A 25,893-nucleotide genomic window follows, 5' to 3' on the forward strand; every position below is an offset into this window, starting at 1 on the left:
AAAATCCTATGTGGAGTACATTCATGCTCACAGTAATTCATGACAGGAACCCTGCCATTGGATTTTGAGTTTTTACAAGTAAAAGTAGGGTGTTTCATGAAAGTGCCAAGGATTTATTCTGTAGCTCCAATCCTGAGAGTGGTATCCTTTGTGGTCTCAACATCAAGTTGATCTGAGTAATTGCTTGACATCTTTGATATTTTCTTGTATGCCTCTATGAAAGGCTGGATTCCTGTATGTGATGGTGAATGGCCATATTCATGCCAATGATTAGTGCACATTCAGTATTGTGGCTCTCTGGAGGTGTCACTGCCAATGACAGAGTCACCAATGCCTCGCTCAGTCCTGTTAGCCATCTTGCTCTTCACCTTGAGGCACAGACTATATGGGATCCCCTGCATTTATATATGTTGAGAACATGTTTGTGGATGATGAGCTCTTGGCAAGTGATCCTGATAGTGACTCAAGGGAGCCTAGGACCAGAGCGCTTGGACAGAAGGAGGTGAGTGGAAAATTAGAACGCTCTAATTCCATTTATTTCATAAAGGTGGTCCATACCTGAAACACTGTCCTTTGAGCATTTTAACTTTGTCTATTTCTAACAACTCTTGATGCACTTTTTAATTATAAGTGTGAGTGAGTGTGTGTGTGTGTGTGTGTGTGTGTGTGTGTGTGTGTGTGTGTGTGGTTTTGTGGGTATGAGATCAGGCTTGAGACAAGCAGAAGAACTTGAAGAAGTCACTTTTTCTTCTTCTGTTATGTGGGTTGTTGGGATTAGAAGTCAGGTAATTGGGTTTGTGGCAACCAGCTTTACTTGCTGAGTCACGATGCCAGCTTATATTTTAACAACATTGTGTGGGTGTGTTCCTGTGTGTGTGTGTGTGTGTGTGTGAGAGAGAGAGAGAGAGAGAGAGGGAGAGAGAGAGAGAGAGAGAGAGAGAGAGAGAGAGAGAGAGAGATCGATTATTCATTTGTACTTTCATGATTTGCATTAGTGACCTGCAATTTAAGTCTGTTATTCCTAAAAGAAATTAATACTGGGGTTTCCTACAAGTGTTGTCCCTCAAAAGTTTAGCTGGATATGATGACTCACAACTTTAAATGCAGCACTTTGGAGGCACAGGCAGTAAGATCTCTGTGAGATCAGTTAGGTTGATATACTGAGTTATAACATAGCCAGGACTACTTGAAAAATGTCAAAAGTAAAACAAGAACAAAAATAACTACATAAACATATAATGAATCAAAGGATCAGATCTAACGTAACACTCACACTCAGGGGACTTAGCATTGCACATGAAAGAGTGACTGCAAGCAGGATTGGGAAAGTTGCTAGAGGCTTTCAAAACTGTTCTCTGGACCTCAGAGAAGAACCCCCTGCATTCCCAGGGACGTCTTCTGTTGAGGACAGGATCTAGCCTCAGCAGCCATGACCGCAGAGAACCAGAGAAATGTACTTTGTGCTCAGTTAAGATGCTGGAGTGCAAATGCAGAAGTCGCTCCTGGCCACAGCTCCCAGAGCATGTGGGAAGCTGTTTCAAGAACTCAATTCTCATCTAGAAAACAATGGGTATTTCTTTTCATTACTTATTTCTTATTAGGCAAAAAGTAAATTTTGAACACTAAAATTCAAATGTTCCTAGGCACTCCCTTACAGCAATAAATTCTAATTAAACTCAGGAATAAAGCATTCAACTGGAAAGAAATGTTAAAATATGTAACTGAGACTTATCCTACAAAATCTACCATGTGGAAGATTTTTTTCTCCTTGTTCAACACACCCTTGTGACCAGCAAAGCAGAGCCCATGGCAGCCATTCCCTTCTGTTCAAACAATAACCGCTCCACACAACATTGTGAGCCAAGTGTTAAAAGTCTTTGATGTGGTTTTAATATGAAATGTTTCCAATGACTGTATGTTTTTGAGCAATTGGTCTCCAGGGAGCCACCATGCTGGTCACTATGTTGTCCATGAAGGTTAGAGAACATGAAGGAGGGGAGCCTTGGGTGTTGGGGTTTTCTAGCACGCCCTAATTTCTTCTCCCTCTTTTCCTTGTCCTTTTCCTCCTCTTCCTCCTCCTCCTCTTCTTCTTTCTTATCATCTCCCTTCTCTTTATTTTCATCCTCTCTCTTCCTCCATTCCCCCTCTCCCTCCACCTTTCTCTGTCTCTAACACACACACACACACACACCCCTCCCGTTTACATCTGTGTGTGAAAATGTGTTCAACCAAGTTCTGGTTCCTAACACCATGCTTTTCTTGACTGTTGCCAAGACTCTGCCATCCTAAAGATTGTCCCTCTAAGACTATAAACCAACATAAATGCTCTCCACCCTGAGCTTCCTTGTGTCAGAGTATTCTATTACAGCAGCAGAAAAGCAACTAGATGTAAAAATGATATTCGAGGAAATGTTTTCCAAAGCCCCTAAGTCCTGAGAACAGGGGACTTCCAACTGGACCAACACCAGGTTTAACTTCAAACTTCAGTTAAGATGCCAATGGTAGAGGTTTCTAAAACACTAAAAATACAATCATAAATATACAATAGTAACTGGATATGTCACCTTGTCTATATATGGGATAATGGGAAGAAGAAAGAAACACAACTCTTCTGTTTTTCAGAGTGTTCTTGGGGGAGTTAGAAGGTGTTTTTATGGGCACATAATTGGACTTTTAAATTCTTAAACAGTATATGATCAGAAAACTAACTATTTAACAGAAAAGCAGTCTCGTAATTTGATGCAAGGTAAAGTAGAAGAAAGAAACAATAAACTGCAGGGTAGGGTCATTTTCTTAGTTAGGGTTTTACTGCTGTGCACAGAAACAATGACCAAAACAACTCTTTTAAGGATGACATTGAATTGGGACTGTCTTATAGGTTCAGAGGTTCTGTTCATGATCATCAAGGCAGGGAAATGGCAGCATCCTAGCACATGTAGATCTAGAGAGCTGAGAGTTCCATCCTTTGTCCCAAAGAAGGCAGCTCGCAGAAAACTGACTTCCAGGTAGCTCCGACAAGGGTATTAAGGCCACACCCACACTGACACATATACTCCAACAAGGCTAAACCTCCTAATAGTGCCACTTCCTGGGCCAAGCACATACAAACCACCACAGTCATAGAAACAAAACAGAAATTTTGGAGTTGACAAATACTGTTGGTTCTTTTGTTTGTTCATTTTCAGAAGTTTTTTTGCACATGGAGCTCCTTGTTTACATTTTTAACAATTTAATTTTTATTCTCTTTTTCTACATCAAAGAGGATAGAGATTGAACAACAAATCAACAAATGTAATAACTTTCTTTGAACTAATTATGTGAGAAGGAATAAGTCAATAAGCCCACTTGATCCAGGATTTTGTTGGGAGTTCCAATTATGCAAGAGATATTCAATATCCTGGGAAATCCATGCTTTAAGTGAACAGCACACATTTTGAGCTTCCTACATCACCTTGATTTATTACAGTTGTGAATCCTGCTGGTTCTGTTGATTTTACTTTGCCAGATCATGTGTTTTGTAGTTGCTGGTGGTGGTGTTGTTATTTTATGAAAAAATTGAATTATTTATACTTTGAGGTAGATCCATGGATCACATGCCCCATTAAAGTTTCAAATCAAATGAAGGTGTATCCATTTAATAATCACTCTTCTGTAAGCTGGGCTCCCATAAAGAAAAGGAAAAGAGCAGTGAGAGAGCCAACTCTGTGACAAGAGCGGTGTTCCCTCAGATCAAAGTTTTACGTAGTCAAACATGACAGTCTCCGTCACCCTGCATCTCTGTTTCTACAGCTGGTGAACTAAGGATGTAGTCAAACCAGGGACAAAGAAGGTAAGACCCTTTAAGGGCAAACTGATTGAAAAACAACAATCATAGTTAGTTTCCACCAAAGGAAAAAAAGATTGAAAAAAAATATAGTTTTGTCCAAAAAAAAAAAAAAAAAAAAACCGAATAAACCGAAAAAACCAACAACCAGCTAAACAAACATAGACAAAAACCATATTTTCTGTTGAAAATATAAAACAGGCTTTCATAAAGTTATGAGTCATGTTTGTTTAAATAAAGAAACTATTTGGTAATACAGCTATCTGGTATAAACACATTTTAAATTAAAAACTGTTTTTATATGAAAAAGATCAGAGATTCAATAATATTTTTACCATAAAATTGACACTTAAAACACAATAAATTTTAATTATAATTTTCCAATCAATGATCAAATATTTCTAACTTCTAATGTCTCTCTATAGTCTGTATGAATTCTGAAGATCATACAGTTCTCAGTTCTCTATTCTAGCATAATAAACATTCTAAAACACTGACTGATCTCCAATTCCTACCTCTTTTTTTTAAACCATTAAATTTGGCAAAAATCCTAAATAATCAAACAAAACCACTATAAATCCTTTGTCTAATAAGCTTTTATGTTTCCCATTTATTTGTTTTACACTTAATGTTCCCAATGAACTCTAATTTCAAAGAGCCTTCAACTGCATCAAACACGTACTGTGATTTTAACATGGCTTTCCTGAATCTCAGAGTGGAAACTCTTTTGGTAGAAGGAGCTCAATAACCAAAGTCTCCTACCTCAGCTGGATTCCTACTGCCTGCTGAACGCAATATCCCCTATTTACCTTGTCACTGTGAGTAGTGCATATCACATGAGAAGACACTTTGAAAGGTGAGCCTGCAAGGAGCCCATTTGACTTCTTATGTGTGCACATTTGAGACTGTGAATGTGTTTGTGTGTGTGTGTGTGTGTGTGTGTGTGTGTGTGGAGGGAGAGAGACAGAGACACAGAGAAAGACAGAGGAGAGAAAAGAAAGAGAGAATGTACACAAATGGGGAAACACAGTATAAAATCACATAAAATTTGTTTTGTTCTAAATTATTGTATCCTATAGACACATAGATATCACCCAAAAGACATATAAGACAAGACGTGTTAATAGATTAGAACAAATAATTATTATCTTTCCTTTCCATCTAGACTGTTGAAAATTAGCAGGCTTAGATTAAAATAGGGAATGAGAGGAAGAAATAGAGGATGTGGCTATTTTGTAGGTTTATTTAGATCTATTTACTTATTGATTGATTGATTCATATTTTATGTGTATGGATGTGGGTCACACATGTGTACCACATGTACATAGTTGCATAAGGTCAGAAGGGAACATGACCACACTTACAGGCAGTTTCGAACTGTAATTTCGTTTCTGAGAACAGAATCAAGTCCTTGCAAAAGATCCTGGGAACTGCTCTTAATGCTAGGCCATCTTTCCAGCTCTATCATTATTATTTCTATTATCATTATCATCATTATTGTTAACATCATTTTAAATCTAGTCAGTTATATTATTTTTTTCATTACAAGAATATGGCCTGCATACCCTCGCTGGCTCTGGATAGATAGAAGGCATTCTTACCTGCCTCAGAGATTATATCATCACAAAGATATTCTACCCCAAATGAGCCTGTCAGTCACCTTGACAGGCAAATATTGCTCAGGGAAGCTGTCTATTATAGTGCCTTCAAGAAACATGATATACCTGAATACATGCAATATGTACCCCCATGATCCATTCCCTGGACTCAGCAATTTGCAGATCCTTCTGGCTAAGCGTGAACTTAAAAAAGTATAAGGTTTTGCTTTTTCTGATATTGGCTAAAATACTAAGTATTACAGTCCAGTCATTACCTCCCCCCCTGTTCTGCCCTCCACCAGTTCCTCAGCCCGTTCCTGTTGTTCCATCTCCAAGAGGATGTCCCCACACCCCAACACCTGCCAGTGTCCCCATTCCCTGGGGCCTCTAGTCTCCCATGGCTTGGGTGCTGCTTCTCTCACTGAGGCCAAGAACTAATGCCTAAGATAAAACTAGCATGACTTCATAGCTTTATAGCCTACTGCTGGAGGGCAGTGTGGAGCTCTGTACCCCCCCCCCACCTGTACTAATCCCACTTCACAGATAGCAGAGTGGAACCTTAATGATCTGGATGGCTGCTGAGTTTATCAAAGATGCCACATAATCAAGAGATTTCCAAAGACTTATGTTAAGTCACAGGCAAGTAAGTTGAAAACACTAGAACGTGCAGCATTGCAGGGCACTTAATAAACACAGTAAGGAGAAAAGACACAAAGAAAAGAGTGTCTGACTGCCACAATCCCAAGCAGAGAGAGAACAAATGTCTCAGGGTTCAGGTGGGAAATAGCCTGTGGCATTCAAAAAAACCCGGAAACAGTGTGGTTGGCAGAGCAGAGCCATCAGGCAGGAGACCCAGGGGAGGCGATGGGGTGTCTGCTCTTTATTCAAGTCTAACGGGTCCCCTAGGGGACACAGACATACTAAAGGCTTTTAAGCAGTGCAGGGACATAAAGACAAAAAAAGATATTTAAAATTATGACAGCTAGTAGGAAAATACTAAATTTTATAAACAAGTTTACTTATAAAATTTAAAAACTATTAAGAGATTATGATTTGAAAACAGAAGAATTCCACACTTAAATAAGGTACTAGATAGACTGATTCATTTAAAGGATCCATTTGAATTGAAGCTATCTCTTTTCAAGATAAAAGATAGAATTAATAATAAGTGGAGAAGAGCTATTGACCCTATGTAAAATAATAATTTCAAACTTACATTTCTGATAACACTTATGGTCAATTAATCAACCTTATGGAAAGGTAGATGTTAGAAGCAATTACAGTTGTTTGTTTTGTTACGATTCACAAGTTCATGAACAGGGTTTCCCAGAGGGATAAACACTTGTCTGCCTTACTTAGGCTGAACACAATTACTGTGTTAAAATGAATGTTTAGGAAATATTATGATTAATAATCTAGGCAGCATAGGAAATGCCTCATCTCTGCAGAAATTGCTTTACTCTGAGGAACACTGAGGAAGAGGAAGTGGTTAACCTTAGAACTTTCTGGAGGTTATCTGCCAACTTACAGCTTACACATAAAAGAAAATATTCAAAGTCCTAAGATTTCGTGTAAAATTCTCAAAGAATGAGTAACTCTAACACACAGAGGCGTATATTTTGTGGGAAAACAAATCAGGCTCCTAGACATGTTTTGTAGTTTTATCAATTGCTCTCCAACCAAGAAGACTGACTCTCCTAAAATTCAAATTTGAAACATTCAGATGACTGCTGTAGAGAAAATGATATAGAAGTATATTAGTTAATTTTCTTGTTTTCTTATTCAACATTCCTGAGGTAATGACCATCTATCATCTTGTTGCTTTCAGAAATAATGTCTCTAGGCTATGCCTTTCACTCCTGTGACAAAGGACCTGGGGAGCAACCAACTCAGAGAAAATCCAAACCACTTGTTTAACACATTATTATCTGACAACTACAACTTTAATACGCTTAATATGATTAATATTAAAATACCAAAATGAAACCAGAATCAAGAAATTCAGGACAGTAATTTTAGGACTTAAAACTAGTTTAGTACTCTGGTTGACAAAAATGTTTAATAGAATTCAACGCTGTATATTTAATCTGAAAAACCAAATCAAAGTATTCTTCATCATTGCTCTTAGCTAATATCTTAAGCACAGATTTACTTTGTACCTAAGTCACACTTACCCATGAAATTGAGATAGCCTTCTCCACCAAGCCCGTGCGTGATGAGTCGAATCATCTTGTGCAGCTGTATCCCGCGATCAATCACTGGAGTGAAAGGAGCCAGAACGCTCATGTTTGTGTACATCTCGGCGTCCATCAACCAAAATGCCAGTGTCTTGTCACCAACCAGTGCCTACAAAACCAACTCCCTGAGGTAAATGCAGGGCACAAGTAGGAGGTGTGAGCAGTCATAACATTGAGTGGCATAGTGTGGGGTTACAGAGGATGTTTAGGACAAGCGACTCATATGCAGCTTGGTCTACATAGTAAGTTCCAAGATCTACATACAGAAAGCTTGCTACACATACATAAAATAAATTAAAATAGCTTTAAATTGCTAAACGGTGCCTCTCATCCTCACTTCCTGTATTTATTGAGAGTTCGTAGGAGCAGTGACGGTATTCAAATGTGGGAGTACAAGGCGAATGGGAACATACTTTCTGCTGGCCCTGATGCTTGACTGAAATATAGAGCACAAGGCAACTAGGTCTTCCATGCCCGATTGTGACTTCATGCAGAACGTGATACATGAGTGGGACCCTCTCGGGTGAAGTGGTGAGAGGCCACATGTAAGACTGAAAGGGAGTGGCCCTTTGAAACAGGCCGCAGGTCTATAGCATTGAATAAAAGGCACAGAGCTGGTAATGGATGAAATGGGTCCTGCACGAGTGCCTTTGATTGGCCAGCCTCGGCGAACAGAACTGGGTGATGAGTCCATGCTTGCTCTTTCAAAATAGCTCATGCTGCAACAGAGGTGATAGAACCAACTGGGACAATTGCCATCTGGGTGACCAATGAAGGGAGGAGATTTCTGGGTTTGGAGGAAAAGGGTGAAAAGAGAAAAAGTGTAAGGAGAAACCTATCACAGTGGACTAAAACCACTATTATTCTTATGAGCAGAAAATCGTTAATACTTGCAACTTCAGTGTGGCCAGTTGTACTGCAACTGAGAAGTGTAATTTATAGACCTATAAAGTGAGTTTAGAATGCTTTGCTAATGTAGATTTGTGGATGTATATGCATACACAAATGTGTTCCACCTGTATGTAACTATAATTGATGGTACCTAGAGACATAAGAGAACACAAAGAATAAGAGGAAAATGAATAAGAGATGGAGGAATAATGAGTTTATCCATATTCATTACCTGATCATGGCTCTCTGCATAAGCCACACATTTTTCCAGGTAGCGTCGGTTGGTGAGAGTATATACTATATTGCCCATATTCCAGTCTTCATCTTTAAATTCCTTAAGTAACTACATGCAAGAGAGAAAACCAACTTTTAAGTAACACAGGTTAGCATACACATAAGGCTCAATCTGCAGGCATGCGTATTATTCTAAACCATATGACATGTAGATAGGGTGAATGATGTTATCTTTGTTAAAAAGTTAGACTTCAAATTCAATTTACATAAGCATTCAAGAGAATTAAAACAAATGGCAACTGGGCCAAGTCGTTATCTATCCATAAGTGATGAATAAGCCTAAAATTCAAGGTTTCATTCATGTTTGCTATATATTGGTCTATAAGGTTTAATTCTTCACAGGTCAGTGAAAGAATATACCATGCATGTATGTGAGCAGGTGATGTGAGGGTTTTTTTTTTTAATGCATACGTTTTAAATTATACTTTGAGATCACTACCACCATTTTATTATCTGTAATAATGGCGGCATCATGATTGGCTGTGAATTTTGGTCCACTTTACTATTATTTCACACTAGGTTTTTTTGAAACTTTCACGCACAAGGGATACACTTGCTAAATTTTTAGACTTGGATAAAAGTGCCTTACCAGGAACAGCATTTCATTCCACTCATAAACAATGATAATTAAAACAATTATTTCAGAGTGGAAATGCTAATTACCACAAAATAATTATTATCTTAATAGAGCACAGTGATTTTCTTTCCACTTTAATTTCTTCAGGATGGCTTCTGCCCTCTAACCCTGCTGTGATGCTACTGACCTACCTAAGACCTCAGATGGTCAGCTCCTGGGTCAGTAATTGCTCTTTCTTAGATAAATACTTCCTGTACATGACACTGCCGACCCTCTCCCTTCATATGAATTGCTCCCTACTGGAGTCTACCACTGGGTACTTGATGTTTCTCTTTTCGAAGCTCTGTGGATATCATGCAAAACTTTTCCCTGCCTCGCTTCTTCAACGGGAAGCTGCTTGACTTTATTTCTAAATGCGGTTTCTCTGTTATTTAATGTATTCTTTCTGCTCAGGCCAACTCTCTGTTCAAAGCATCAAGGAAACTTGCTTCTGGGCAAAACTTCAAGAAGGCCACATGGTTCCTGTTGTCTCTTATTCATGTCTTTGTGTATGTCCTCATCTTGAACGTTTTGTTATCTCAGAAGAGGATGCTCTGATGAATGGGGCCTGAAGATGGGATCATAACTGAGAGGTGCAGCCAGTTTCTAAAACTGTGCTCAACTGGCAAATAAACAGAAAACTAATGAAACTTTTGAGAGCAGAAAAATCTTAGCAAAATCTCCAGAGGTTTTAGCTATGAGAAAATGCTAACACAGGATATTACAAATTAAAGTGTACCTTGTATACTGCATTCTGTAAAATACACCATACAAGTGGAGACCACAATAGTCATTGCTAAGGTTTAAGAAGTGATTGGCAACCTGAATAAAATGGATGTCTGCAGAGCCAGCAAGGGAGCACTCCTCAGCTTACCTGCACCAATGCTGGCACATTAATTACGGCATTGTGCAAGTTCACAAATTAGTAAATTTGGAGGAATTTATTACTAAGTGCACATGAACATATAACTTTATCTACACAAAAAAACATAAGTAAAGTCTATGCTTATATATCAAAAATCATGCTGAATACTCAAAGGATGAGCAGAAAATGAGTTCCAGCAAAACTGTCTGGCACCTTTATGTGAGAGCTTCAGTTATTTAAATCCGATCAGACAAAACGAAACCAGATATAATGAGTATTCCAAATGTGTATAAATGCTTAAGACAATGGTTAAAATGTAATGATATCCTAATAAACTGAGTATTAGCGAACACAAATGGAGTAGCACACATATCTGTATGCAACAAAATGCTGACTGCAATCTAGAAGTTCTGTCTCATTCATGTTGTTTGCATAGATGACTGTAAAAGCCACATATACTCTAAAAAGACTTTCCAACTCTCTTAATACATTTTTCTATTTCACTGGTATTGAGGGACAGTGACTGTCAACAGTTCATTTTGAAAAAAAATGTAAACTATTATTATGTGTTTAGTGTTTTACGTGTAACAAATGCCTGTGTTCTACATGAATGCATTGTCTGCAGAAGGTAGAAGAGGGTGTTGGATCTCCTGGGACTGGAGTTATAGCCATTCACTCAGGAGTCACTACTTGGGTATAGGGAACTGTGTGCAGTCCTTTGAAAGACCAGCAAATGCTCCTAAGAACCTAGTGTTTTTTTCCAGGCCCTAATTAGGTTTTTAACAATGCAGCTCATAAAATCAGAGAAAAGTCACTGTATTCAAAGATTTAACAGTATCTTAGCTCTCTAGATTTATGAACTAAGGCCACAAACTTGGTGATGCAGAAACAGATGTAAGTAGCTGCATAAAATAGGAAATGGCATTTGCCTTCAAAGGATTCCAGAATTCAAGGTGAACAGATCTTAGGCGTTAGATGCTATTTTTTTTCTGTTTTCATGACACACTGCCTACTATTGAACAGAAGGTTCTAAAGGGTTTAAAAGACAATTTTAAAGATTTAGAGGAAGAAAATACTGTCAACATTCTAAAAAGATTATGATTGTTGTGAGCTATGATTGACTGAGAAATAATTCTATGTTGATCAATACTTTTGATATATTCTTGAACCCAGACAAAGGATAGAGGAGAATTTAATAATGGGTTAAAATATAGGATTTGGCACTTAGGGAAAATATAATTCTATACAAAAGACTAGAAAGCTTAAGAAATTTGGGCTGGCAACCTTATGCTAGAAGAAGAAATGTCAAAAGACAAACACTGTATAGTAACAAACTTAATTCATCTCTCAATGTCCTGAACCACAACAATCATGCAACCTAAGAGACTGTATAATACTTGTGTGTGGACCTGCTCTAGTTTAAAGAATCATTAAGTGGAGATAAGTTGGTATAACCTCAGTATTAGAGCTCAGGTTAGCAGAACATGCCTAGAAGAATAGAAAACACAGCGAGTAACAATGTCAATCACATCTTTAGCAGATCCTATGAGTTCTTCAGCATAGCCCCACACTTCTACCACTGTGGTCTCCGGGATGTAGTTCATGCACATGCAAGGGCTCATCAGGAAGTTAAGGTTACTCATATAGATGTATTATTCCTAATATTTACTCGGCTCATAATTATAGGCATTTGTTCTCAAAGCATGCTTATCAAACCTAAGCTTATATAATGCCTTTGGTCCTTTAGGAAACCTTATTTAAATACACACACACACACACACACACACACACACACACACACACACACAAACACACACATGCACACAAAAAGAGAGACACTCACAGAAACACGCAGAGAGAAAAAGATAGAGAGACAGAGATAAGAAGAGAAATGGATACAGAGATACACAGAGAGGGAAGAGGGGAATAAAGGGAAGCTAAACAACCTGAATTATTAACATAAATAAAAGTATACTGAGAGTAATATGTAGCTGCTATCTCGATCTTTTCATTTTACTGTTTAAAATTTGGTAAAGATTACTAAATATGAAAGACCACATTCTATAGTAAGTACAAGACATTAAGTAATTTCTACATCACTACATGATTATAGATAGGAATAATTGTTTGGATAAAGTTCAATGTGTTTCAAATGCAGACTATTGCAGTTGCACTCGTCTATATTTATAAAGCAAAATTCCACTCGATATTTTATTAATATTAATTTCTCTTGCCTGAATAAAAGACATGTGAAAGCTTTGGTATATTCATTCCAAATTTTGAGATCCACCTTATTAAAAAAAAACACAAAAATGATGCATTTTCAGGAAAACTAATAGTTCACCTATACCTGAAATTAATGATCATAATTTATAAATAAACTGCACAACAAATACATTCATATATGATACATGGAGACAAGAAATCTTACTTGGATCCATTTATCTGGAATTGCCATTGCTAATCTGTAATCAAAACCACCTCCTCCCTGGGAAGTTGGAGAACAAAGAGCCGGCATCCCTGATACATCCTACAAAAGTACATTAGAATGATCAGTATTCAAGCAATTTTCATGATGGAAAAACCTGGGAAAAGAATTCACTTTAAGAAACAGAGGCATAGATTTTTGAGTACTTTAATAAATATAGTTATAAAAGCAGACCCAATGGTAAATTCCTATCTTAGTTCCCAATAAGACTTTGTCTAATGTTTACTACCCTCTAGTAACTTCCTATCTAAAAGGCTTTTGCCTCTTTCATTAGTATCATCCTGACAGCAGAAAATAGCAAAAGACTTTTCAACAGCAGCTTAATGTTTGAGGCTTAAAGTAAATGTTTCTCTTTTTTCCTACAAGATCTACCCAAAACCAAGATTCAAATGCAATATATCTGCTATAAATCTCTCTATATATATATAGCCTTGTGAGTTCTAGCCCCTGAAGAAATAGGAAACACAGTGAACAGAGAATGGAGCAGTAAGGTGGTGTCTCGCCAGTGGGCTGTCCTCGAGAGGGTCACTGGGATCAGCTCCTGGATGTTTTCATTAGCAGACACTCAGAAAGGCACACAGAGGTGAAGGAATGGAGAAGGATAGGGACTGATTAATGGTGGAGTCATGGTTCAGCCATCACCCATGTTGACATGTTTCCACCAGTCATGATAAGCCTAGACCACTGATAAGTAAATATTAATCAAATAGACAACTGAGCTGAAAAATTGGGTATACGGATTCAGTTGTACCAAAAGATATTTTTTCGATAACAACAGCAAAATCCAAGCTAAATACTATCATTCTAACTTCATGCTAGATTTCAAAGAAATCCTTTTTTATCTGTTCAGTTTCCCTGGCCAGTCTAATTTGCTCTTAATTACCTCTTCCTTAGACTGCATGTTTTCACATGGACTTTCTCTATATCCAATGCCTCTTTACAATAACAAACAACATCCTATGAGATAATTTTGCTCGTATTTTGTCCTATAATAAAGTACAAGTTATAATAGTAGGAACAGGATTCTAATATTAGCTATTATGTTTCTAATTCAATGATTACACCAAACATTAAGCACTTGCTATACACCTTCTTATCCTGTACTCTGTTTCCTTACTAGATTTTGTAAAATCCATAGTTGAAGGTGCTGCTTTTGCTACTTGAGAATCATACTTAGTAAAGCACAAAGAAGTTACTCAATAAATATTTGCAGTATGAAGGGCTTAAAGTTACTTGGCGGTACAAGATAAACAATGTATCTTTATCCAACTTATCTATGTACATAAATGAGTACATAAATAAACGTACCTACACGTACCATAAAATGACAATACTTACCAGCCCATATATCACAATTGAATTGACACGAGTGGTGGAAGGAGAGACTTAAACCTTCCCACCAGTGTCCTTTAAATCTTTAAACTCTATGTACTGTGTCTCCTTTGAAATATGTGTTTTCTAGGCTTGGGAAGCTGTGCCATTGTTCCAATTCTTCAGATTTTATAGAATGATGTCATGCTCTGAAATCTGAGATAGCTAAAATTCCATTGTTTTGATAATCTACCCACAGAAAAGAAGCAATTGACTACTTGGGGCTCTTAACTAACATATCTCTTTCTTATGGTACACTAACATAAGTAAGTGTGTCATATACTGAGAAACAGCGACAGGGAACTAAGATGCTTAGCCATAACACTGTATTTCTTCATAGTTCTTTGAAGCTCATGATGAAAACATGATGAATAAAGATCAATAGGGCAGACATTTTAAAAAATCATACTGAGCAAAACAATAGTGATGGTTTCACAGATGTTGCAGGTGTTCAGCTCAATTGGCTATTTAAAACAGGGCTGAAAATCTATTACATATCAAGCTTCTTAGATGCCAGGGTTACAGACAAAATATCTGCAAAAAGATACATTTTGATCTAATGATCTGGAAAGATTGCTAGCATCTAGGATTTAAGGTCCAGGTAACTTTGCTTGAGAAACAGTTGTAAAGTCTGTATTAGATGTTCCTTTTGAAAAAATAAAGTACAAGAAAGTTGTCTGATAAGCTCATGAGTTATTCCAGCTATTCTTTTGAATGCGAAGTGCTAGTAGCCAATCTTTCAAATGTGAAATAATATATATTATATATTATGATATATATTATATATACATATAAAGGAAATATATTGAAGCTATGAAGATTATGTGTTTTAAATTAAAATAAATCTAATTCTATTTTATTGGATATTCTCTGTATTTACATTTCAGTTTTATCCCCTATCCCCACTCCCGTCCCCCCTCCTTCTCCCATTGCCTCCATGAAGGTGCTCCCTCTCCTAACCTCCCTCTCCCACCTCAGTCCCTTGGCATTCCCCTACACTGGGAAAATGAGTCTTTACTGGACCAAAGGCCTGTCCTCTCATTGATGCCACAGAATACTGTCCTCTGCTGCATATGCACCTGGAGTCAGGGGTCTCTCCATGTGTACTCATTGCTTGGTGTTTTAGTCCCTGGGTTCTATGGTAAGTTTAGTTAGTTAATAATTTTGTTCATCCCATAGTGTTGCAGACCCTTTCAGCTCCTTCAGGTCTTTCTCTAGCTCCTTCACTTGGGTCCTCGTGTTCGGTGTGATGGTTAGCTGCAAGCATCCTGTGTATCCGTATGGCTCTGGCAGAGCCTCTGAGGAGGCATCCATATCAGATTCTTGCCAGTAAGCACTACTTGTCAACAGCAATAGTGCATGGGTTTAGTGGCAGCATATGGGATGGATCCCCAGGGGAGGCAGTCTTTAGATAATTTTTTCTCCAAATTAAAAAATTTAAAAAGTATTTCTGATTACTGACCAGGATGGTACCTCATATAAATTATTTTAATTAACAAAATGTGTGTACAATGGTAGACATTTTTCTTAAAAATTTTATGATACTTGTTAGTGATAAATTCATATTACTATTATATACATTTATATAAAATTCCATCACTTATTCATTGTATACTTCTTTTATAGAAAAAGTTCATGAAGATCAATTTTACATTTTCACAAGCCTCCTGCTAGACAGAAAAGTCATATATTGAAATTGAAGCAGTTTTCAATTTGAGAAGAATAAATTGGGAGCACATCTTATTTTAAAAAATCTAAAACCAAGTAATACAAAGTAGGCTAAAGTCTGAAAGTTTCATTGGTAGAAACACTGATACTCAGACAAGAGCTCCTTAGATGATGAAACTATTTTACTTGAAATGAGTAGAAAGATCAATGTAACAATTTTAACTTTCATGTACTGAATAATTGCTTCTTCAGTTTTCACTTTTGATTTGTACTGTCATTAATTGTTTATAGTAATTTGTCAGATATATTATCTCTGATTTAAATGGTCACAAATATAATTGGCATAATATTTTTGATGTTTGACAGATAAAGTAAAATTCTGTTTTTAAGAAGTAAAATGAAATTTAAAATACCCTGCTGTTAAAGGGACTTCAGAACAAAGTAGAACTATCAGCCCCGAGAGAAGCCAGTGAAGTAGTCAGTGTGAGTAGTATTGGGTGTTTTGTAGTTTTGGACTTGTGTACTAATTCTCTACTATTCACGAATATCTCTTAGAATATCCCCAAATGACATTTAAAAGGCAAAAGGTCTGACAGAAATAAAAATGTTTGCTGTCTATAGTCTAATAATAGAGTTGCATGAACTAGCTTGATACTGTTGGGTCTGAGCAATGATGGACAGGAAGGCCGGTCTAGAGACAACACATATTGTAAGAAGAAAACTCACTCCAGTTGACAGAAAGGACAGTGTAGACCGTTATCCTGACTCTGTTCCAACCCTATATGTCCACAGCTATACTTCATATAAAAATTATCAGCATGCTAAATTCCATTTTAATAGCAATTTTTACTTAGAGGAATCTGAAAACCAAGGGGGATTTTATTATTAAATCTAAATTAGCAGAAGCATTTAACTAACTTCTTAATTTATCACATTTATCACCAAGAAGGGAATTGCCAATTATGCCTATACCGAATGCTATCATTACAGCACAGCTTCGGGACAGTGAATCAGAACTTTTAGTCATCATGAAAAACTGGTGAAGATTTGGCAGGCTGAGAGCAATAGCATAACAAGAAAGGTAACCACATCTGAACATGAACCGCCCAGAAAGTGTGCAGGCAGTGATCCATGCCATCTCTAATGATTAAACCAGAAAATAAATAAATAAATAAATTGACAGATGCACATTAATATTCAATTCTTTTCACCACTGAAGGTCTCAGGGCAGAAGGACCTGTCCACTGATTAGGACATTTTACTCTCTAACCACTGGCATGTTCTTTCTAACAATGGAATAGTGACAAGCAATTAGTGTAAATTATCCCCTATTAGGAAAACAGTGAATTCCAAATAATGTGTCATCCTTACAAGCTAGTTGGACCATCGTCAGGGCATAAGTCCATTTTTGCAATTATTGATGACATGGGTTTAGCTCTTCAAATAGTCTATGCTAACAAAATATTCTGTATTAAAGGGATTCAGACGGGAGGACTTCATTATCAACTTACCTCTGCTATTGTTATTGAGTCTGGGTACATTGTGTGAGCCAAGTGATTTGCCAACATGAGATAAATCAAAGCATCTTCGTCTACTTGTAGTCCAAAATATTCATTATAGTCACCTGAAAAACCTTGACCTGATAAACAGGAAAAATGGAAGGTATTACATAAATTTGTAGATCTTAGTCTATGAAAACATACCTTAAACAGTGAGAAATGTGTTATTCTAAGAAAGTATAATGAGGATACCACCTAAGACAATAATAGCTCAGTATTTCCTGTCAATACTCAGAGACCAGAAAATCCTGCAAACCAGTTTCTGCGTGAAAGAAACAAAACAAAGAAGACTTTAAAGATGCCATCCTATTCTAGCTAAATTTCATAGAAGTAAGTAAGTAACGCAACACTGAAATTGAATGGTATAGATCAAATTTACAATACATTTCTACCCTGTCAGGAAACAGAAAGTATTGGGCTTTGGCACAGTCAGTCATGGCTAGAGGAGGACCTCAGCAGCCTCCCAGTCACTACTGATCGACTTGCTATGGACAATCCAGGAAAGTTCACTGCCTGTAAATATGTACCCACCCCAATAGGCACAACAGACAGTCTCATTCCTGTGGTCACACTGACAGCTCTGGTTAACCTAATGGCTTACAAAGTGAAGTGATGAATCTGGAAAGGGGTCTAGGGACAAAGAGGGTTGGGAGGTAGCAGGGGAAAGAGATAGAGAAGAGAGGAGCTTGGGCAGAATTCACTCTAGACACCGCAAAGGACACATTTAGTTAACACAAATGTTTTTTAATAAAATGCTATTGTTAGGTTCTAGTTGGTCCCTCAGTGATAAATCAGAGCAAATATGAAAAACACATTGAAAACTAAGAACAATTATAGACATTTAAATGGCTGTGAGTTTTATAACACAGATATGCTATGATGGTGAATAAAGTAGGCTTATACTTCCTACTGCCTCCTCTGACCTACTTTTTATTTTGGTTAGAATGATCAAACTATTAATTGTGTATTCACTATGACACCTTTTTCCCCTTACAACTTTATTTAAAAAAAACAGAGATACATGTACAAATTATTAAAAACATTTTAGTGTAAAGTATATGAATATATTTTTGTCAGTACTTGATTTTTTTAAAGGTTTAATAGTATGGATTGAAATCTTACTATTTACAATGTTCATAAAGTGTATGTAAAATAAAACTTAACATGGAAATAATCAAAGTTTTCTAGAGAATATCATCCTGAGTGAGATAACCCAGTCACAAAAGAACAGACATAATATGCAGTCATTGATAATTGGATACTAGCTCCAGAAAGTTCTGATACCCAAGAAATAACTCATAGGCCATATGAAGCTCAAAAAACAAAAACAAAACAAAAAAAAAAAGAAAGAAAAAGAAAAAAAAGAAAGAAAGAAAGAAAGAAAGAAAAGAAAAGAAAGATATGCCAAAAAGTGGAAGCCTCAGTCCTTCTCAGAAAAGAAAAAATAAAAACCTGCTGAGCCATTTTGCTGGCCCAAGATCACACTTACACATAGTGTGCAGCATTGTACCTTACCTCAGGGAAGTGCATCACATTTATTCTGTGCACTGTTGGTAGAATGTGCCTGCATGTTTGGGACTCACGCAGTAGTTATGTTTTATAAAATATTCCTGAATTTGAAGCCATTACCTTCACTTAATTATATAGCAGTGATAGAGATGACCACATCTATCATCCTGGATGTCATATAACACCCTCAAATATGTATGTCCTAAGATTGACAGCTTCTATTCTTCAGCTAAAATTCCCTATTTTCTTCAGCTCCCTGTGTCTGCTGATCCTCAGCAATCAAAACCTTGAGCTTCATCTTGTTTACCTATGAATTCTGAATATATTGCTTTGCTTTGTGCAGTAGACTAGCATAAACTCAGACTTCTATTTTTTTTTTTTTTTTTAACTTTTCCTAATCCACAAAGCAACTTCCTTTTTTCTTCCTAGAGCTCTGGATGAATTTCTCACTGAGTTTGTAGATTAAATACTTTATTCTTATACTAATTACTTCATAGCATCTTTTTAGCCTCTGTCTATTTGCTTTGCGTTTTTAAGTTTTGGCCTTAACATTCCAGAGAAAAAAAGTAAAGTAACTCAGAATTCTTTTCCTTATGATATCAGAGGCTCCCAACTCATGGACCATATTTTACATAACCCATAAATTTTTAGTTCATTTCCTCAATATCTCAGGCTTCCACCATCTCCCAGATCTCACAGCCTTCAATAGAAGCAGTTTTCAACTCTGAAAGGATCTCTGCCTTTTGCCATGCATGTTTTTGTCTCCTCAAAGACAGATTCTCTCTAAAATGAGGGGAGGCTGGAGTGTGACAGCTGTACATGTTTGGCCACATAGCTGTGGCAATGTCATGTGTGAGAGTCAAGAGCAGTGGCCTCCAGCTTCAGCTCCCCTCCCCAGAAGATACCTGTCAAGATGGGTGGTCTAAAATGTTTTCTTCTAGGTATTTTATATCTCATTGACTTTACTATTCTCGTTTTATTAAAAATAGATTTTTTTCATACACTATATTCTGATAAGGGTACCACTCCCCCACTCCTCTGAATTACTCCTACTCTCTCCTCCGTCTCAGACCCACACCGTTTCTCACAGCTTTGCAAACAAACAGTATCTAAAGAATTATAATCAGATAAGATAAAGGAATACAAAGTAAACTAGAACAGAGCAAACAAGAGAAAGAGCCAAAGAATTAGTGCAAGAAACTCACACACACAGACACACACACTCACATACACGGAGAGAAAGTCCATAAGAACACAACATCCGAAGTCATAATACACACACACACACACACACACACACACACACACACACACACACACAAAAGGTAAAGTTAAAACAAAATGCCATGAGACTATATTATAAGTCAAAGAACTTTTAAAGACGCTGAAGAGCTGTGCTGGGCATTCATCTTTAACCCAAAAGTCATTTCCAATTAATAACCACTTAAAAAATACAAACAGGTTTTTTTTTCCCAGTGGAGTCCTACTGGGGATACAAGCCCCTCAAAAGGGAGTCCCAATGGCCAGCAGTAGATGACCAAAATGCATTTTTAAGAAGAATATAGTAATGCTGGCTATAGAAGCCCGTAGCTGAAAATCTATCATTGTTCAAAAAGTTGAGAGAGATTAGTAGTTTGAGGTTGGTATAGTATATCTAGCAAGACCCTATTTTAAAACAAACACAAAACTAATATATATATATGAATATATATATGAATTCATATATATATATGAATGAAAATCAATTGTCCCAAGATCAACCATTTGGGGAATTATGTTTCTGCGTTTAATTTTGTGCAACATTCAACATGATGGCCTGATCAGTACTTCAACTTAATTAAAATCAAATGAATGATATACATGATTTCTCCATGTCAAAAGCACAAAATGTCTTCACCTATCACTTTTTATTATCATTTTAATACAAATATTAAATATAACCCAAATGTGCTGTGGTCAATGGTTTTCTTACATTTATTTTTGAAAGCCATGCATTATTAATCTTCTATTTCTAAAAGACAGACAAAGCTGGAAATCCGTGTTTGTGTACCCTCTTACTAACTGATAGCGGAAAAGACTACACAAAATACACAAACAACCAACAGCAGAAAAGGAAACTGCCAGCCACAGCCACGGCTCCTTCTATGGGAGAACTGCACGCCAGGCTACGGTTTACAAATGTAACCTTAAACCCACCCTTCACATCTGAACCAGGCACCTACCCATCCCGTGGTGATGATATAGCATAGAAGTGACACCGTCAAAACGAAAGCCGTCGAAGCAGTATTCCTCCAACCACCATCTTATGTTCGAGAGAAGGAACCTTAAAACTTCCCAGCTAAAATATTAGAGAAAAACATGGTGAAGCGGATTGGGAGCAAGTTGTCCTTAACTGTTATACATCACTTGTTTGTGTTATGGATTAGACTTAGTTATCTATCTCAAGAAGCACCAAAGTCAAGAAACATATGCTACAAACACCAGAAAACATCCATACCATTTGTTTAATAGAAGTCATAATAAAATAAAAACATGTTAAATTCCTTTTAGCCACAAAATCATTCAAACTCTGAAGAAAAGTACATTGAAAAAAAGAATTACAAGTCAGGTGCCTGTGTGGTCCTGTTCAGTAATGTGCTCTTGGCAACCAGAAAGGCTACTAAAGCTAATAGAGCTAAAAAAAAAAAAAAAAAAAGAAAGAAAGAAAGAAAGAAAAAAAAGTTACTTATAACTCAATTTTAATTAAGATTTTTTTCATGGATTATAAGATTTAAAGTTTTTATTTTTATTCAAACTTTTTTTTCTTTTTAGTATAGGGTGGAGAAGGGCTTCAATGACTATCTTTCTTAAATCCTTGGCTGAAACTTCAAGCAGCTATAATTCCAAAGAAGAAATAAATGATAAAAAAAGACTTAATCATATGGTAAATAATATTACATTTACTAGACTGATCTTTTATAAAAGTAAAAATGAAAATGTAATTATAAAAATATTTACATTTTAATAAAGTATACAATAATCTATCAAAACCAAAGGAAAAAGAACTATATTACTTAATTAAAAACACCACATGAAGCAAATCAATTTTGGCCAACTAAAGAGAGGGCAACAGCACTTAGTATTTCATTCAGATGCTCAGCCATGGTTGAGTTCTCTCTCTTATTACAACTGTAGTTTGAAGACTTTAATCCTTCATTTAGCTTAATGACAAAGCTGTAGATGTGTATACACGTCTTTAACACAGCTTCAAGATATGTAGTTTTAAACCTTCTCCATGTTAAAGCACAGTCTGACACAAGCAGAGACGAAGCTGTCACAATCAACCTCAAAAGTAGAAATCTAAACTTCAGGCACAGAGGAATGCTGACACTAATAGCTACCTGAAGTAAGTTACCTTGAACTTCCAAAATGTACTGGATACTTGAAAAATATTTGGAAAGGAAAGTCCATAAATATAAGCAATGATAACTGCATAAAGGAAAACCAGGAGGCTCACAGTGCTTATGTTAAATGTGTAAAAAGGTAAATACACACACACACACACACACACACACACACACATTTGAATTTTATGCAAATATTTGTTTTTATCCTTTGCATTACAGGGACCTAATGCTAGGTCCAGTTAGACAAATACTTCTGTTTTCTAACTCCCAGCCAATACAAAAATCTGTGATATAACATTTTTATTCTGTAAGATTTCCTTTTTACATTTCAGTAAGAATGCCATATAGCCTTTTCTGAAACAAAATGTCTGGGATGCTAATGAAGAAAAAAGTTTAATACACTTATTTATTTAAATCAAATCATCCAGGAAGAGATGGAGAATCTGCTGTTTTTTATTTAGAAGGCTATGTAAATAGTTATCTTACAAATGATACACCCGCATGAACAGCTATGTGCAGTTCAACAGCATTCCCCTCCTGGAAACATCACTCCACATGACAGTTCCTAGAAGGACTTTTAAAAGCCTCAAAAGTCTGTGTCTTCTCTGGCTCTCTTCTCTCTGGATTCCACGCACACTTTATTAATGGTTCACTTCATGGCATTGTCTCCGTCTTCATAAATTTGCTTTAGGACACTCATTAATCTCTCTCTAGGATCTGCCTCGGTGTCTTCGGAAGGCTTTTCTTCCTCTTTGCCTTCTTTCTCCACCCATCGTGTGTTTTCTGCTTTCTTTCTACATAGGATAATAACTATATCAGTTTTGACGGTTTTTGACCTGCTTTCCACAGAGATAGGTGAAAATCTCACCACTGAGAGTTTTTTTTTTTTTTTTTTTTTTTTTTTTTTTTTTTTTTCTTTTTACTAAAAGATCAAATGACTTCTCTGTGCTGTATACTTGTACATTCTCAGTGGGAGCTTGATAACCTCCAGTCAAGGTAATTTTCACAAACTTATCTGACTGATCCTATCCACAATTACTTATTTTCATGGTGCATGCTGTTGTAAGAGGAGCAACCACAGCAGCCAAGTTCTGGTTTCTTCTGCAACTTCCAGTTGTGTCTTGTTCCTTAGCCCCGCCTCAGTCTTGGACTCCTCACTTGTCAGAGTGTCACATGGTCTTCCTCATGCACTTCTCCAGCAGCACTTTGACCTCCTCTAGGTCTCTCTGCAACTCCTCCGAAGTGGGAACCATGCTGCGGCCTGTCAGACGCCAGGCTGGAGCTGCTCTGCAGCAGTGCGGTGAATCACACAGGAAAAGCCAAGCGCGCCACCCACAACACAGCTGGCAGTGAGCTACACCAACCCAGCATGACTCAGCAGCCAGCCCTCTGCACCAGACAGCTCTCAATTATCTATTATTAACCCATGTTCATTTATTCTGTGCGTGTGTATACAAATGTGGGCTCCGTGTGTGTAAACCTAAGTGAAATTCACATATGGACATCATGTATAATTCTGAATTGATTTTCCATCTTAATATTTTGGACCATGAAATGGTTTGAGACAAACTGGGGTGTGTGGTCTTCTTAAAAGGAGGTGCTTCACTGGAATCACACTTAGTGATTTTAGAAGCACTCAGCGTTGCTGTTAGCTCTGCCTGCTGCTTGCTTGTGATAAAGACACACAGTTCCACCTATGGCTTCAGTGTCATGCCTGTCTCCCGGCTGCCATACCCTTTCCTATGTTGGTCATGGACTCTAACACTCTAGAACAATAAGCCCCAGATTAAACACTTTCGGAGGCCTACTGCTTATGCAGCAAACACCTGATTGACTCTCCCTCTAGCTCCTACTGTTTAATATCCTCATATTTAAAAAAACAAAACAAAACTCAGAATTCAACACAAAGAGATGTTACAACTCTGTAATTCTCAAATTATTTTGTATTCAAATATCTAGATCTACTTTTTTCTGATGCTTGAGTTTTTATAGGTTTCAGATTTACAGTAAAACTAGAGTGGGGTCATGGAGACATTTCCTATAAGCCTTTTTACCATCATTTATGTTTATTCATGTTTTAAAAGAAGGTGCAGTGCTGTATGAAAATTTCAAAAGACTTGAATAGGTTACAGTTTTGCATGTTAATAAGTTTGAGAACATAGTTTTCAAAGCACAGATACACTTAATGTATGGCTGCTGTCCCTTGTCCTGCAGACAGAGGCAGGAATGACTTCAGATCGAGGAGTCAGAATTACTGTTTGGCTGTCAGGCTTACACTGTGAGATCCACACTGTGGTCCTAATGATTGTTGAGTGAGAACTTTTAGAAATTGAGCATGTCTGTAGCCCACATTTTCTGTTTGAAACTAAACACATTTTCTCTATTAAAAGACACCTCAGGGTAAATATTTATTTAAATGATAAATATCCTGACAGATGTATAAAGATGTAAAACCACAAAAAGACAATGCCATCTGTCCTTAGGCCCTGTCTGACATTCACTATTTTTTATGTAAGGTGGGGTGAAGAGTATTTTATGTTTTTTACAAAAGTTTAATTTATGCAGAAAACAGCAAATGCCTTCTAGGTCTTCTTAGCTTTTGTCACTCCACATTCCTTATGCTAAAGATTTTTACTTATTTACATGACTAGCTTATACTAAAGAACATTAATTTTACATAAGAGAAAAATCATGAACTGAATAATTTCAAAGGTAAAATAGGTCTATACCACATGACCTGCAGCATAATATCTGTGAAGAGGAAAGAAAATGAAAACCTGATCATGTGATACTGTATTTCAGAGACAAACAGAGGAGGGAAGGGATGTGAATTCAATCACTGAAACCTGTTTCTCTAGCTCAGGATTTTAACTAATGGCATTAGTAAGAAAAGTCCCAGTCATTCCTAGAGCTACAGTAGTTCAACTATTCCTCTCTTGACCAAAAAGAACAATAAAATACTTTAACATATAGAAAGGACTAGCTGCCTGGGTATGACCGTGTGCACAGACTCTATATTTGCATGGATTAAAAGAAAAAAGAAAGAAAGAAAAGAAACTCTGAATTGTGATATTCCAAAACTAAGCCAATGACAACTGGCTATCAAATGAGAAGCTTTCAAAGGGTAAATTTTATTTTTTAGATTTCTAAAGTATTACTAAACCAAAGCAAAGGAATCATTATCTATCTGAAATAAATAAACCAAATTAGTTGTGACTTCAAAATAATTGTCATTATACTTTAAAAATCATTGATAAAATTTTGTGCTTCCCACAGAGTGAAAGGCACAGAAAAGAAGCTCTAAAGAAAAAAAAAAATCTCAGAAAACTTAAAGAACAGCAAACAGAAAGCTAAAGTCAAAAAATTAAGTCTCTGGGGAGCCCCAGATAGCTTAGTTGGTAAAGGGCTTAAAGTGTAAGAGGAGCAGGGTTAGGTACCAGAACCAATATAAAACAAACAAGTGGCATGACACACAGTTGTGATCCTAGAGAACAAGAGGCAGACACCGGGGATTCCTAGGCCTCAGCTTCTCTCTTCAGCAGGAGCTGCAGGCCAGAGAAATAGCCTGTCTTCAAAACAAAGACAGAA

The 25,893-nt window shown here is 36.8% G+C and overlaps 1 protein-coding gene and 1 pseudogene across 2 annotated transcripts in view; both read right to left on the bottom strand.

The window, feature by feature from the left end:
- GBE1 (1,4-alpha-glucan branching enzyme 1) overlaps positions 1–25,893 on the bottom strand; it is a 234,156-nt gene that overhangs the window by 53,570 nt on the left and 154,693 nt on the right. Inside the window, exons 8-12 of the mRNA XM_080918799.1 lie at positions 21,142–21,257; positions 17,363–17,490; positions 12,756–12,854; positions 8,782–8,892; positions 7,596–7,767 (exon numbers count right to left, since the gene is read on the bottom strand). Of these exons, the coding sequence (XP_080774925.1) occupies positions 7,596–7,767; positions 8,782–8,892; positions 12,756–12,854; positions 17,363–17,490; positions 21,142–21,257 (626 nt within the window). The remainder of the gene's footprint in view (positions 1–7,595; positions 7,768–8,781; positions 8,893–12,755; positions 12,855–17,362; positions 17,491–21,141; positions 21,258–25,893) is intronic.
- LOC308422450 (calcyclin-binding protein-like) lies at positions 22,892–23,653 on the bottom strand (annotated as a pseudogene). The gene has a single exon. The product of its transcript is annotated as a calcyclin-binding protein-like (transcript).

This window comes from Micromys minutus, assembly GCF_963924665.1.
Source record: "Micromys minutus genome assembly, chromosome: 7".
In the NCBI taxonomy this organism is placed as follows: domain Eukaryota; kingdom Metazoa; phylum Chordata; class Mammalia; order Rodentia; family Muridae; genus Micromys; species Micromys minutus.